Source organism: Ranitomeya imitator, chromosome 4, assembly GCF_032444005.1.
Source record: "Ranitomeya imitator isolate aRanImi1 chromosome 4, aRanImi1.pri, whole genome shotgun sequence".
NCBI lineage: Eukaryota > Metazoa > Chordata > Amphibia > Anura > Dendrobatidae > Ranitomeya > Ranitomeya imitator.
The window spans coordinates 464,012,591-464,029,582 of NC_091285.1; the positions used below are offsets into that span (position 1 = coordinate 464,012,591).

At 41.1% G+C, this 16,992-nt stretch overlaps 1 protein-coding gene across 1 annotated transcript in view; it reads right to left on the reverse strand.

Moving 5' to 3' along the window:
* Positions 1 to 16,992, reverse strand: part of OTUD7A (OTU deubiquitinase 7A) — a 353,497-nt gene that overhangs the window by 142,010 nt on the left and 194,495 nt on the right. The window contains exon 5 of the mRNA XM_069765825.1: positions 12,387 to 12,537. Within this exon, the coding sequence (XP_069621926.1) occupies positions 12,387 to 12,471 (85 nt within the window). The 5' untranslated portion in view covers positions 12,472 to 12,537. The remainder of the gene's footprint in view (positions 1 to 12,386; positions 12,538 to 16,992) is intronic.

A 16,992-nucleotide genomic window follows, 5' to 3' on the forward strand; every position in this document is an offset into this window, starting at 1 on the left:
AATAAAAAAAAAATGCTTTATTCAGCTCTACAGCTACTACTTGATTATATAGTCAGTACTGTATATCATGCTCAAACGGATAAAAGATCCTCTTTAATGAAGGGTGTCAGCTGGCTGCCACAAAACCTAAGCCAGCCCCTTCTATAATGTAGAACAAAATGAAGGGTCTGATTTAGCTATTGAAATAAGGAAGCGATGTCTGTGTTGAACACAATCTTAAAGAAAGCGGCTAGAACCCACCCAAGATTTAGCAACTACCAAAAGATCAGGACATATGGACTAACAAATAAAGAAGATAGAACTTTCTATGTACAGCTGATTTAATTATATTTTGTCTCTTGGAATAAGCCTTTAAAGAGAATGGCTTGTGGACACTACCACTCACTTTTTTATTATTTAACTCATGTTGTCCGAGCTCCCCCACGATTGCTGAGTATAGGAGGCCCAAGTCCCCATTTTTAACTTGAAAGCAAGACAAGAACACAGTGCCCTTCTTCATAAAAGTGAATGTGAACATCACAACTACTGAGACCCCCCTAATCTGAAGGAAACGGTATAGGACGACTTGAAATGCAACACAAAAGCACTCCAATGCCCCTTTATACGAGAACTCTGGTGGAATGCAGGTTATCTCAGGATAGTTTTACAACACCGTCTCACATAACCAACAGCGGCAGTGAATGGAGCATCCATAGTGACACAGCAATACTGGTACACCCTGTAAGGTAGGCATGTCTATTGCTGGTTAACACCCTAATATGTCCTAGGAGTACCGTAAATTACCGGTACTTGTGACATCGATTCAACTAAAATCTGGAAAAAGAAAACAGGAATTGACTGTTTACTCGTGATGGAAATCTCCATTTCTGATCCAATTACTGAGAACAATAGAAGTACATCAACTTTATTTCGATAGGGCATGGTATCCTAAAAAAAAGTATTTTGAGAGAAACTGTAGAAAGTGTACATTCATATAAAATACAAAAAGTTTACATAAAGTAGAGAACTGTAACACATGAAAATAGAGAGATAAAAAACAGCGCAAAGAAAGACAAGAGAGAATGACGCATCATAGGTAATTACAGTATGTGAAATATACAGCGACATACACAGTGAGCTGTAAGAATAGGTAAAAATACCAGAAGATATTAAAACATACAATACAAGGTCAGGAACAATGACAAGAAAAGGACAAGATCTGAGGAGATGGCAATGACATAAAAATAATATACATCAGAGGCCTACATCTAGTAATGTAAAACAGAAAGATTACTACTTTCACCATTTCCTTATGGCTATTGTGGGTCTAAAACATAAAAAATTGATACCTGTATTAATGAAAAACTGTCTCCTATCTACTCGTTTACATTAGTTTATGTACTGCCAACAACAGCAGCCAGTCTGAACATGGAGAACCGGGGAAGGTACAAAGTACCATGTAGGCAATATAGCCATGATGCTATAATCATATACAGCAAGTGCCCAATCAGATTACAGCCCCAAAAAAGGCAGCTAAGAAATAAAAAATTACTAAGAACTACATCTGGAATTTTAAACCAGTTTCAAGTCCACTCTGCTTCTAAAATTATACAATATTTGCGCACCTAACCCCAGACGTGATAACACCATAATACACTACGATACAGACATGCTTCAGCATATTAAATGACCAACTGCTAAGAAAGTTAAAAATATATGAAAAGTATTTAAACAAAAAAAAAAAAAAAACAGGGAAAAGTAAACTGTTAAAAGTTATCAAATTACGCTATTTAACCTGCACCATGAACATAAAAAAAAGGAAAAAAACCAAAATGCTAGAATTACTGTTTCTGTTCAACGTGCCCCTCCCCAAAAAACTGAATAAAGATAAAATAAACAAATTCTAAACAGGGTCTCCATTAATTAAAAAAATAAAGGAGTCCTGGCAGCATCATCACTAGAATTGTGCTGATGCAAGAGGTAAGTTACTTTACTCGTAGACTACAGAAACCAGGAAGGAGTTGTCCAAGTAATGGACAACACTTTTAAAGCAATATATTTACCATACACAAAGCAGAATAACAAATACAAATTCGGCATGGATTTTAATGCATTCCGTCCTGCAAAAACTAAGCAGATTGTATTATATCAAAGAACTACTGTATTGTAAGTTCATAAAGGTAGTACATGGGCCTAAGTCATGGCACCAAGGAAAATTAATTCTTCAAGGTCAAAGGGTTTGGTTGGGTTAAGGAGTCACACTTTCCAAGCCTTGTCAAATATTAAAGGACAATGCCTTTTTTTCTAAACTGGGGTGAGTTCCAAGGAGTCCTAGTAATCAAATTGAAGGGGTTAACAGAAAAGGGGTTTGGAAAACTTCAGTTAAAGAAGAAATCTCAGCAAAATTTTTATTTTCAAAACCTTCCTGATTCAGTAAAACCTGAAAATCTTCCCCAGTTTGCAGTGTGGCTCTGGTCCTCTTCTGGCCCACATGCCGATTGTCATCTTTCCCAGTTTTCAGCGCCGCTCTGGTCCTCTTCTGGCCCACATGAGCGCCCTGCAGTTTTGCTGGCTCACACAGTGTCAACTTTATGGGGTGGTGCTGTTTCCCAAGTGAAGGTCTATGAGGCCCAGAACAAAGCTCCATAGAATTACATTGTGAAGGTGACTTGAGGTCCACAGATAACCCAGTGTGAGCGGCTAGTCTGATCTCAAATCACGGGGGACCGAATATTACCGGGGACGTCAGGAAACTGAGGAAGATGACGATCAGTAAGTATTTTAACACACTTACACAGTATTACACAAGGAGGGAGTGACTAGGGAAAAATATTTAGCTAAGAATTTTCTTTAAGATGCCTATGATTTTTCCTTTCCCACATCCATGACATTCAACAGCTGGAACTCGTCACATTCTGTGAAGTGAAATATAGGGAAAAAAAATCGCGCTGGTAAACCCCAATATATCCTTTAGCCAATAGGACAGTATAAGGACTACTCTGTGTCAATGCAGCTGCCTTCCACACTACATATAGTCCAATCGTGAAGCATTTCACAGAACCAAATGCTACTTGTACTCTCTCTATATACAGGGCTGTGATTTGCCACTAATAATAGTTCCGGAGAGCTGCCCCGGCCGGTAGCAGCTTCTCCGAGTACCGTGGGACGGTCACCTGATTCACTACGTCACGCAGGTCCTAGACGCGCCGCTTGCACTGACCGCACATTACGGCGCTGTCGGCCTTAGACGGTGTATCTCCGCCCCCGTCTGGACTTCGGTACTCGGAGAAGCTGCTACCGGCCGGGGCAGCTCTCCGGAACTCTGCTCGTCAACGACTCCATCTTTTTTATCCAGCGCTCCTGAAGACTCCTGAATAGGACGACAGGTGACCCATCTGGATTCCTTTAGGTATCGATTTATATTTCATCTGGTGCACTATACCTACTATTATTAGTGGCAAATCACAGCCCTGTATATCGAGAGAGTACAAGTAGCATTTGGTTCTGTGAAATGCTTCACGATTGGACTATGTATAGTGTGGAAGGCAGCTGCATTGACACATAGTAGTCCTTATACTGTCCTATTGGCTCAAGGATATATTGGGGTTTACCAGCGCGATTTTTTCCCTATATTTCATTTCATTTCTTACAATTTTGTGGTGATTGTTTAAATTTGCTGCAGGTAATCTCATACCCCATACCACCAGCGCCGCTTTTATTTTATTTTATATAGAGACATTCTGTGAAGTTGATTGGTTTTGAATCGCATCGATGTCCTGTATTCAATATCAGTGGACATCTTGAAAATACCATCAGATTGAGACAACTCTCATTCTGGCAGAATTGGCCTATGTCATGTTTGGCTATCCATGAGACTGACTGGCACACAATACTCTATACAATGAGTATACAAGCAGCACGCTCTGCACGGAAATGTATAGCCAACCTCAACTTATTCTGATCCGAACAATGGATTCCGACAATCGAGAGTAAAAGGGGGCTTGGACCAGGTTTTGGATGGCGTTCATAGAAACAATACACAGTTCAATATACTTCTCACACCAAGACGCTGGTCGTAGATACAGACGGCAATAATTGCAGCTATCATAACATAATGACAATAAGCTTTGATGTGACACACTCTTCGAACAGTCTATATTATTTTCATTGTCAACTAAAATGCAGCCTTCAAAAGCAATGGCTGTATGTGGGTATTTATTCTGCTTTATGAATATGACCCTTACAGGAATGGCACTGCCGCCAGAAACCATTCAGAAATAAGACAGGCATGCAGCTTCTGATTTGCAGCTCTTTTGGCAGATTATTAGTTCCCATCACTGCACAATGCCTTTCATTTTAGTCCTTCCAGTCAGCCTAGCAATTACATCAATGGCTCACGAGACACAAGAAGATTTCTTAAAGACATAAAAGGCAGGAATTGGCAGTTTTGATCAGGAAGTACCGTACATCTTGGAAGCATTCACTACAAAGTTGGAAAGACTTAATCAGGCTCACATTGAATATATATCCCGTTTTCCCATGACTTGTGGATACAGCACAATGATTGCTTAGTGTACATAATTGCCATATAGTAGTAAGCATAGCAGGGCACACATACAACATGGCTGTATCTTCTGCTACTCCAAACTCATGAATAATTACAATGATACGGTTATTGCATTTGTATCCATCCTTTAGAACATTACACATTGCCACAGACTATGACTGGGCCATATCCCCGGCGTAGTAATGTATACAAGCATGCACATCCTCCTCTACAGCATCCTTTCTGTCTCCCATAGAAACACTGAAGTGCTTAGATGCTTTCAATGTCCTCCCTGAGGCACACATGTACACTCCGCGTTCTGTCATGTTCAGCCATTGTCGCTAGGTCTCTTGGGTGTGTGGAACATTCCGGTCCTTTGGAAACCCCACGCTGGTGTAAGAGCATTCATGTACGGAGAAAGCTGTCCGAAATGACCGATACCGACCACAATGAACACTTGTCCAATGTTTGATCAATCAAACAATTGTTCGTCTTGATTTATGTCTAATTGGTGAATGTTTGTTATCGTTCAAAGCAGTGGTCGGCCATAGTGACATAGTGCCAGGGTGTGGGTACAGCTGCTCACTATGTACTGAGCAGTGACTGCTGCCGTGCTTCTGACTGAAAGCCGGAGGCTGCAGGAGGATTAAAGTTATATTTCTCCCGGTAGTCAGGTTTTCAGTGAAGCGATTACACAACTTTTAATTGTGCCTCACTGATTTGCTGGAGCAGCAGCACGTTGGTTGACAGCCTGTTTTACACACAACATGTACAACACACACCACACACTGCAGAGCAGGCTGTTAATCATAGAAGAGTGAACGTGGACTGTAATCGATCCCAGCACTGCCCCGATAATTGGAGAATAACATTTCATTTTCTCCCGGCAGCTGCGGCTCCAGTAAGCCAGTAACGCACACCTCTTACCTGCAGACTACCACTACACCTACAGGGTAATGGCACTTATGGAGGTGACCGATTCCTTATAAGAACAGCTGGACAATCACAACATAAAGAAAGCTAGAGAACCATAGATAGCCCACATTATCCCACCATATGACCAAAAAAATGGGGAAATAAGGTCTTAAATCTCATATGCATTCTGAGAGAATCATGAGGGCCTCATTCCAGTGTTGTGTCACTGGTAGATCTACAGCAGAGAAAACAGTGATTTTCTCAAAATGACAGCATGCAGAACAGCAAGTGACACATTACAAGAATCGGGATCTAAGCCCTTACATCATGCTGCCCTCAGATTACATAGAAAAACCTGGTGACATTCAAGGTTTAGTAACACTACCGTATAGTGATCACGTCTCAGTAGTAAGCTCATTATCATCATATTAAAGGGTAATCTAGGTAGCAGCACAAGACAGTTATATACTAAATTAGATGGTGGCCCGATTCTAACGCATCGGGTATTCTAGAATATGCATGTTCACGTAGTATATTGCACAGCCCACGTAGTATATTGCACAGCCCACATAGTATATTGCCCAGTCACGTACTATATTGCCCAGTGACGGAGTGGGCACTGACTGCGGGGAGGAAAGAGCGGCCATATTGCCAGCCACGTAGTATATTGCCCAGCCACGTATGTATCAGGTTAAAAAAAGACTTAAAATAAAAAATAAACATATACACCGCACTCTGGTAACGCTGGCATTAACCCTGTGTGAGGGCTGACTGGATGACTGGAGGGAAGTATGGAGCGGGCACTGACTGCGGGGAGAAAATAGCGGCTATATTGCCGCCAGACTGTGGCCGTCGCTGATTGGTCGTGGGCGTTTTGCCACGACTAATCAGCGTCTTGAATTCCATGACAGACAGAGGCCGCGACCAATGAATATCCATGACAGACAGAAAGTCGGAAGTGACCCTTAGACAATTATATAGTAGATGCTTTATGTTCACTTAATGAAACATTAAGACTAAGATATTGCACCTGTTCTAGTTACACCATGTACAGTCAAACAATTGGGGTTTTATTTCAGAGCAATGCAAGACTTGCATTAATGCTACGTCTGCTTTTTCGTCAGAAGAGCAACTGATACATGTACAGTACATAGTAACATAGTAACATAGTAACATAGTTAGTAAGGCCGAAAAAAGACATTTGTCCATCCAGTTCAGCCTATATTCCATCATAATAAATACCCAGATCTACGTCCTTCTACAGAACCTAATAATTGTATGATACAATATTGTTCTGCTCCAGGAAGACATCCAGGCCTCTCTTGAACCCCTCGACTGAGTTCGCCGTCACCACCTCCTCAGGCAAGCAATTCCAGATTCTCACTGCCCTAACAGTAAAGAATCCTCTTCTATGTTGGTGGAAAAACCTTCTCTCCTCCAGACGCAAAGAATGCCCCCTTGTGCCCGTCACCTTCCTTGGTATAAACAGATCCTCAGCGAGATATTTGTATTGTCCCCTTATATACTTATACATGGTTATTAGATCGCCCCTCAGTCGTCTTTTTTCTAGACTAAATAATCCTAATTTCGCTAATCTATCATAGATAGTACATACGTAGGTTTATTAAAAATAGATTTTCTAGAAACCTGCAGTCTCATCTGAAAAGGTTTAATACTAGCTGCCATACACCTGCCTAAAAGCAATGAAGAAATAATGTCACGATGAAGTGGGGCACAGAGGCCACTACACTTGTTGTAAAACACTGATAATTAAAGTAATAGGATTATTTTTTAAACTCCCATAGGAATGAGCAGAGGACTTACAGTTAGGGCCAGAAATATTTGGACAGTGACACAATTTTCGCAAGTTGGGCTCTGCATGCCACCACATTGGATTTGAAATGAAACCTCTACAACAGAATTCAAGTGCAGATTGTAACGTTTAATTTGAAGGGTTGAACAAAAATATCTGATAGAAAATGTAGGAATTGTACACATTTCTTTACAAACACTCCACATTTTAGGAGGTCAAAAGTAATTGGACAAATAAACATAACCCAAACAAAATATTTTTATTTTCAATATTTTGTTGCAAATCCTTTGGAGGCAATCACTGCCTTAAGTCTGGAACCCATGGACATCACCAAACGCTGGGTTTCCTCCTTCTTAATGCTTTGCCAGGCCTTTAGGTCTTGCTTGTTTGTGGGTCTTTCCGTCTTAAGTCTGGATTTGAGCAAGTGAAATGCATGCTCTATTGGGATTAGATCTGGAGATTGACTTGGCCATTGCAGAATGTTCCACTTTTTGGCACTCATGAACTCCTGGGTAGCTTTGGATGTATGCTTGGGGTCATTGTCCATCTGTACTATGAAGCGCCATCCAATCAACTTTGCAGCATTTGGCTGAATCTGGGCTGAAAGCATATCCCGGTACACTTCAGAATTCATCCGGCTACTCTTGTCTGCTCTTATGTCATCAATAAACACAAGTAACCCAGTGCCATTGAAAGCCATGCATGCCCATGCCATCACGTTGCCTCCACCATGTTTTACAGAGGATGTGGTGTGCCTTGGATCATGTGCCGTTCCCTTTCTTCTCCAAACTTTTTTCTTCCCATCATTCTGGTACAGGTTGATCTTTGTCTCATCTGTCCATAGAATTCTTTTCCAGAACTGAGCTGGCTTCTTGAGGTGTTTTTCTGCAAATTTAACTCTGGCCTGTCTATTTTTGGTATTGATGAATGGTTTGCATCTAGATGTGAACCCTTTGTATTTACTGTCATGGAGTCTTCTCTTTACTGTAGACTTAGAGACAGATACACCTACTTCACTGAGAGTGTTCTGGACTTCAGTTGATGTTGTGAACAGGTTCTTCTTCAGCAAATTAAGTATGCGGCGATCATCCACCACTGTTGTCATCCGTGGACGCCCAGGCCTTTTTGAGTTCCCAAGCTCACCAGTCAATTCCTTTTTTCTCAGAATGTAGCCAACTGTTGATTTTGCTACTCCAAGCATGTCTGCTATCTCTCTGATGGATTTTTTCTTTTTTTTTCAGCCTCAGGATGTTCTGCTTCACCTCAATTGAGAGTTCCTTTGACCGCATGTTGTCTGCTCACAGCAACAGCTTCCAAATGCAAAACCACACACCTGGAATCCACCCCTGACCTTTTAACTACTTCATTGATTACAGGTTAACGAGGGAGACGCCTTCAGAGTTAATTGCAGCCCTTAGAGTCCATTGTCCAATTACTTTTGGTCCCTTGAAAAAGAGGACGCTATGCATTACAGAGCTATGATTCCTAAACCCTTTCTCCGATTTGGATGTGGAAACTATCATATTGCAGCTGGGAATGTGCACTTTCAGCCCATATTATATATATAATTGTATTTCTGAACATGTTTTTGTAAACAGCTAAAATAACAAAACTTGTGTCACTGTCCAAATATTTCTGGCCCTAACTGTACCTTAATTTAAAGGTCATAAAAAGTCTGCGCATAATCTTTGGATACCTACATGTCTGATATAATAAATCGGCAGTAATGAGCAGCCGCCAGGTGTGAATTACCGCCTGATTTACTACAATGGATTATGCTGATCTTACACCGCCGATGGTGTTCATAAGTAGAGGAGCTTTTCCCATGTATAAGAATGTACTGTTCATATCACTCTGCTTTATTGTACATTTAGGCTATAATGTAGTGGGCTGAGAGAGGCCACATTTACAGCCTTTCTCGGCATCTTTGTAGTTAGAGGGGTTGTCCGGTAATTTTGTATTGACGGCCGATCCTTACGGAAGGTCATCAGTAGTGATGAGCGAGTATACTCGTTGCTCGGGTTTTCCAGGGCACGCTCGGGTGATCTCTGAGTATTTGATAGTGTTCGGAGATTAAGTTTTCATCGCCGCAGCTGAATGATTTACAGCTATTAGCCAGCTTGATTACATGTGGGGATTCCCTAGCAACCAGGCAACCCCCACATGTACTTATGCTGGGTAGTAGCTGTAAATCATTCAGCAGAGGCAATGAAAACTTAATCTTCGAACACTAACAAATACTCGGAGGTCACCCGAGCGTGCTTGGGAAAACCAGAGCAACAAGTACGCTCACTCGTCACTAGTCATAAGTACCCCCAGAACCAGTGCCCCTGGCGATCAGCTGCTCTTGCTGCTGGCGGATGTGATCAGGTGCAGAGCTGTACAGTATTCCCTTATTCACATTTACCTCATTTGACATATGGTAAGGTTTTAATACTAGAGGTTTGGACCATCCCGAATAGGATCATCTTGACGCGGTGGGATAGCGGTTACTGTTTTTTTTTTTTATTCAAAATTATGTTAACCATGTACCCTATGTTATTTTCATGCACTATTGCTATTATATTTTTTTTACTGGCTGCAGGGTATTTGCTCACTTTGTTTTTATCTTTGGTTATGTAAGTTAGTATTTTTTACATAAATTCAGAGCAGGTCTTTCCAAATTCAATTAAATTACTAAACATCAAAGCAGGCTTCTGACAGGGTTACACATGTAATAGGAAAATATGTTTTTCTATCCATTTTCCTCCCTCCACAATTAGCCAGTGTCTATTCAGAAACGTCACATTTGCTTAAATGAGCTGATGGACAAACCTGAGCTGACTGCAATCCCATGTGTATGATCAGCGTTAATTTCCTACTGATCATTTTCACCAAAGTACAGTAATACCCTTTAAAGCTGAATTTACAGTGACAGACAATAGAGAACAAGTGTTCTTAAGAACGTTTACTTCACGATTGTCTTTCAGAGTAAACAGGCTGCCGATCACCCAATGAATGAGCAAACTCTCATTGTTTATTGTGTGAAATGAACTTTTTTTTTGCTCAACAAAAAAATAAAATCATCATTCTTGGCAGTGCAACATTCTGTGTAAACAGCATTCACACTGCCGAAAACAGTGGCAGCCTATGTGCACTGAATGATCTATTACAGATTACTCTGTGCTCCTCTTGTACTTTAATAGCCTGTTAAATGGCAGACCAAACAGCCGCCAATCGGTAATGGCTTAGTGCTGCCTGTAGATCCGTGTAAACACACCCTTACCCAATAGAATGGGGCTTCATGATCTTTTCCTCTACTGCAGATAGGTCACAGAATGGAGGCTTTTGGGTAGCCAGGAAAAATAGGATTTAAAACAAAAAAGAAAAAGATTTAAAGCCTTACCACAAGTCAATTTCTGCCGCCAAAAAGTGCCAATTGGCAATCCGATCTATTAATGATTGAGCATTTTGCTTGATCTTCGACTATTTGTAGTACATGCAAATGGGCCTTAGGGCACAGTCAGACGGACGTATCACATGGCCGATGAGCGCATTGCTGTTGCTCGTACTGGCTGGCACCTCTCCTGACCTGAGCGTCGCAGTGTCATGTATTTATATGCAGGTGTCATGCTTAAGTCAGGAGAGGTACCAGTCAGTCCGTGCACTGCAATGCCATCGTTGACCGTGTTATATATCCGTCCGACAGCACCCTCAAAGTAGTGCTCCAGCCTAAGGCAGCTAGTCTGCAGTCAGTCTGTGATTGCAGACTTTTGAATACTCACTGCGCGCATACTGCACACTGAGGATTCTCCAGTGTCTGTGTAGGGAGCGGCAGGCACGTGAACGCAAGTATGCAATTTGCGTACATGGGGTCACATGCCGACTAGACATACACAGCCTCACTCAATGCAAATGTATTGAGCGAGGCCAAACACTTCTAGTTGGAATGTGGCCAGAAGTATGCAAATCACATAGTTGTAATCACAAGACCGTCTGCTCCTGGCATCGGCACCAGGGAATCCTCATAGAATACAGTGCACACAATGTGAGAATTCACAAATCTGCAGTGACAGAGACTGCAGACTTGCCGCCTAAGATCAGACAAACCCTATAAAGGTAGGAAATAACTACTGATATTTTTGTGCAAATTTTCTGTATTAAATGTTCCATGTTTTGCTTACTATCTTTGTTATCTGTTTCTATAAGCACTGTAACTTTTCTATTAAAAAAGTTGTCTTTTAAAGAGAGACAGTTTCTTTCAGCATGACTACAATGTCAATGCTGCAGCAGTATGGAGGAGCAGGAAGTCAGGAGTTCGGCAAGGAATGCCGGCAGCAAGGAGGAGCAGGAAGTCAGGAGTTCGGCAGGGAATGCCGGCAGCAAGGAGGAGCAGGAAGTCAGAAGTTTGGCAGGGAATGCCGGCAGCAAGGAGGAGCAGGAAGTCAGGAGTTTGGCAGGGAATGCCGGCAGCAAGAAGGAGCAGGAAGTCAGGAGTTTGGCAGGGAATGCCGGCAGCAAGGAGGAGAAGGAAGTCAGGAGTTTGGCAGGGAATGCCGGCAGCAAGGAGGAGCAGGAAGTCAGGAGTTCAGCAGGGAATGCCGGCAGCAAGGAGGAGCAGGAAGTCAGGAGTTTGGCAGGGAATGCCGGCAGCAAGGAGGAGCAGGAAGTCAGGAGTTTGGCAGAGAATGCCAGCAGTATGGAGGAACAGGAAGTCAGGAGTTTGGCAGGGAATGTCGGCAGCAAGGAGAGGAAGCACCAGTCCAGTTGATGAGTACCAATTTTTTTTTCTCTTCAACAACCCTGGGACCATTAATGAAGTAGTAGACAATCGTTTTAATAAGTTTGGTATGCTGTAAAGAATCCATAGCCTTTCATAGGGTCTTTAGTCCTTTGCTGGATAACAGTTTGGTGGTGTTGGGTTTATCACTATATTCTAACACTGGTAGCAGCAGGGTGCATATTTCAGATGTGTGGACAGTGTTTGACTATCATCTATACATTTAACAATGTGGACAGACGCTAAGTAGAAGACTGAACAAGTGGAATAAAGTTAACCCATTGCAGTCTTACCCATCTCCCATGCTTAGAAAGTGGATGAGTGCCAACACTTTTTTTTTTAAAAGGCTACAAAACCAGCAAAATCGGTCTTACCTTCTAGCAAATCTCTCGCCAGACCAGGTTCAGCCCCTGTAGACCGAACAAAGTCTGACAGGACTGAGTCCATATCCAGAGTCATGTGTTCATGTAGTGACGCTGCTTGCCCAGCAGCAGCAGCAGAAACTTGTCACTAAGAAGATTCCATCTAAAACACAAGAGGAAAAACAAACATCTTATTAAAATCATCAGATTTCTTACTAGAAGCATACGGCAGATTGAATTTGGATGAAATATTAGATTTATTTAATAATGAATGTGAAAGTGCTAGTATTAGAAAATAAAAGTCAAAAAGGGTAAAACGCAAATTAAACATATATGTAAAGTACGGTAGATTAAATGGATGAGGCTGTCACACAGTTATGTTAGCGCACAGAATATGCCTCCACCTGCTTTTCTGTGCGTGCTTCCTTATATGTGGTCTTTTAAACATCAAGTGGATTAAAAAAAGAATTGGTTTAAGCTTTTGTATTAAGAGACATACATTAAAGGGAACCGCTCATGTCCAGTGGGCGGTCCTACCCAGTGACTGACAGTCTTCCCTGTATAACACTGCATGCCGGGAAAGCTGTCAGTCACTGCATAGGACCGCCCACTGGACTCATACGTTCAAAAACTAAGGATTCCAATGAATAAAAAGAAAATCTTCATAGTTTTATAGACGTAAGTCCATAGAGTTCAATCTACAGCCTAACATGTTTCAATGAAACATTTCCCACAAAACTGAATAGCAATCTGATCAAATCCTCCTGCTCTATAACTTTCTGCCTGCAAATCAGATACTACTATCATCACGACAGGTTCCATTTAAGGTAAAGAGCTTGCGACATGTCCATTTAGTAAATTCTTCATCATGTATAAATTCTATAGAAGCTTTTTCTTATTTGTGCTGCTCCTCTGTTATTCCACCTGGAAATTCTGAATAAAAAAATGTTTAAAAAAAAATCACAGTAAGGGTATGTGCACACGTCAGGATTTCTTGTAGAAATTTCCTGACAAAAAAAACGGACATTTCTGCAAGAAATCCGCATGCGTTTTTGACGCGTTTTTTTGAACATTTTTCCCAATGCATTAAATAGCGGGAAAAATGCGAAAAATCCGCAAAATTAATGAACATGCTGCTTTTTTTTTTTACCGCAATGCGTTTTTTCGCAGAAAAAAATGCATCATGTGCACAAAAATAGCAGAATGCATTGTACAGTAAATGATAGGATGCATATGTCGGGGTTTTTAATGCGTTTTTATAGCGTTTTTATCGCAAAAAAACCTGAACGTGTGCACATACCCTTACGGTTAAGGGTGTGTCCCTGTCCAATCAGGACTGAGCGTGCCAGACTGAAGGGCAGAAAGGGTAACACTCAGTTGTCCATGCTATTAGAAATAGTCAGGGGGAATATCAGATTAACAACACAGCACAAAATTCAAAGAAGAGATGCTCCAAAATTAAGAAATACATATTACTTTGAAAACAGACATACAAGAGTGGAAATAAGCAAGAAATCAATATTTCCTACTATTGTGTCCACAGCTACTAAGCTGCTGTGTCTCCATGGTTACTGACCACAAAGCCAAAGTGTAGTCAGATCCCGTTATCATGAGCTTGCTCATCTTGCTATCCCAATATCTGGCAGCGGTCACATTCTCTAGTATTAAGCATATTTTTGTGTTCAGATACTAGATAGTAAGATTGCCATCAGCAATGGTAACAAAATCGTGGAGGACCACGGGACTGGCAGTGTTGGGTCACCGAGTACCACGTCAGCAGACATCAGTTTTGTTCCAGTTTACATTTCCTTCTCTATGTGACAATAATTCAAAAGAAAGCTACATTTTTTAGATTTTTAGGAAACACATGGTGTGCAATTGTTACTTTTTTCATAGTCGCCAATGTCACACTGTGCCCCAAAAATTGGGCAATCTATGGCCAAATGTATACGCAAGAAAACAGAGCATGATGCCCCATTTGCATTTTTTAAGTCACTATTTTTTTTTTGTCATGTGGTATTCGTTGATGTTTTTGTGCCAAATTCTTCATAACAGCACACGTGGTTCATGAATTTTGCACAAATTAAAAAAATGCTCTTTACATTTGTCTTTAACTTTTTTGTTACTTTTTAGGGCAAAAAGAGTCACAGGTTCCATTAAAATTTTGCAAAATGGGTGTTAAAATTTCAGGCAAACATATATTCACTTCAAGAGGGAAACTGGAATCCATTTGTGCAAAAATTTAGCAGCTTCTTAAAAATTCACAATTAATGAATCAGCCATAAACAACTGGAAACTACAAACTGTGCTCACAAAAATGAAAAAAAAAAAAAAAAAAAAACAGATTAACTTATATAAATTAGACTTTAAAAAAGGTGCAAAATGATAGAAGAATGAGGCACAAAAACAACAGGCAAAAACTTCAAGAACTAGACGAAAAAAGGCGTAAATGCAATAATGAGTCGGACACATAGTCTGTAGAGTTTATGCAGAAATAAAATTGGGCAAAAATATGTTAATCATTTCGTAAGAGGAAGATTGCATCTTTATGGCAGGGATGCTTTACAGACAGAATTCATACTTTTTCCCCGCCTTCTACCCTTTGGTATACCTGTATAATATGTAAGACCTGAAGGCATCCAAAAGGGAGTCACAATGTTGATGTGATGGCCGAGAACAGCTTAGCTGTAGAGTCCCACACTGCACTGCTTTTATATAAGGTTATAAAAAAAGATAAAGCCAAGAAAAAGGAGAGATTTTGTCTAAAGAAAGAATACGGAGATTTGAATTAAATCGACTTGGGAAACAGGAAATTATAGAGGAGTTGGGAAGTCTGAAAAGAAAATGCTAACCAAGATAATCGCATAAAATGGGCTGAGGAAAGAAATTAAAAATATGGCGCTCCACAGCACAATAACTTCTAAGAAGGCCCCTGGCTAATACCAGCCCAATGCATGGGTCACACTGGGGTTGGTGCAGTGAGCCGGCACAACACTGTGGGTCAGCGTATGGTGTAGGTCCAACGCACCAGGAACCGGCGGCAGCAGCCTCTCGAGAGCGCTTGTGATGTCTGGCCATCCCACAATAACGAACATACAAATACTCAGCCTTGGGCGCTGATGGTTAGAGAAGTCCAGATGGAAAACAAAAGGGGTTCCAGCGAGATGTGGAGTAAATCACTGTTATTTTTAAAAAGTTACTCAAAAGTATATACAAAAAAAAAAAAAAAACCATCATAAAGTTAGAGGCAATGCCACATGTGTATTTTTTACATTTTGTCATTATCTTTTTTTTTTTTTTTTTTTTTTAAGACAGGTTATGAAAGGGCGATAGAAACTTTTAAAACTTTTTATATTTTTTTACTTTTTATAAAGTATTTATTAACTCTCCTAGGGTTTAATGGGCCGGGTTTCAAAGGAGCTCCGTAATGACAAACATGGAGGTTTTCAACAGATCCCCAGCTATCACAGCAACCCATCGCACCCTATGATGGCGTCACGGAGGGACTAATAGGTGCATAGAATGACTTCTTCCCATGCTGGAATGCTGTTAATCTCGCTGTCATAGATTGATAGCGGCATTTACCAGGTTAACAGTCACAGGTGGAGTTTCACTCCATTCGTGGCTGATAATAGGCAGGCCTTGGCAGTGTGTCCAGATACGGGGGTACGCTCACCTGGTAAGCCCACTCCATACATCCGCTACTGACTTGTGCTGTACATATGCGACTTATGCCAATAAGGTGTAACTGTATGCTGCTATTCACATACTGTGCAAAAAACAGACATGTCCTTTTTTCCAGCAGCACTGATGAAAAGTGCCAATACAAGTGTATGGGTCCATGAAAATCTCGCACAGCACATCCGTGTGATGTATGTGTTTAATATTGCAAAGCTTCGTAATTTATTTATCTACATGTAAAAATCACAGACCGAACACTGATGAGACTCGCATCCAAAACACTGATGACACCAGTACCATTTTTTCCCACATGTGAAAAACACGCATGTCTCAATTAGGCCTTAGTGGCACCAGATGGCACAAATACTCTTCACATCCTCACCCGCGTCTACACTGCATCATCACATTGTTCACTATACTGAGGTGAGACTTGGAATAAATACATAAGACAGATTTATGGAACTGTCTAAAGCAAAACTGTCCTTGCTGCACATAGCTATCAGTTAGAGAGCAGCTTTCATATATAAAACAACCTTGGTAAAATGAAAGCAGTTCTGCATACTGTAGAGCCTGAGAGGGAAGGGCATGAATTAATAAACAAAGCACACAAAGATGGCGTCATGATTAACAATACAGAGATGTGGTGTTGGGCCTGGTCCAGACTTCCATCGGACTGCTCGGCGCTCTGTAGAATACGACGCTGGACAACTTCAAAGCATTTTTTTTAATGTACCGTATGTGGCGTGGCCTGGTCTATACAGTGGGGGGGCTTTTATAATAAATTAGATGGAGGCCCGATGCTATCGGGGGTAGACTTTGCACCTATCCACTCTCTCTTTCCCCATGTGCGGACTTCTCCTGTCTGTGCTTTCTTCTTTGACAGGTCTACCCCATGTGCTATCCCCCTTGTCTGCTGTCTTTCTCCTTCCTGCGCTGT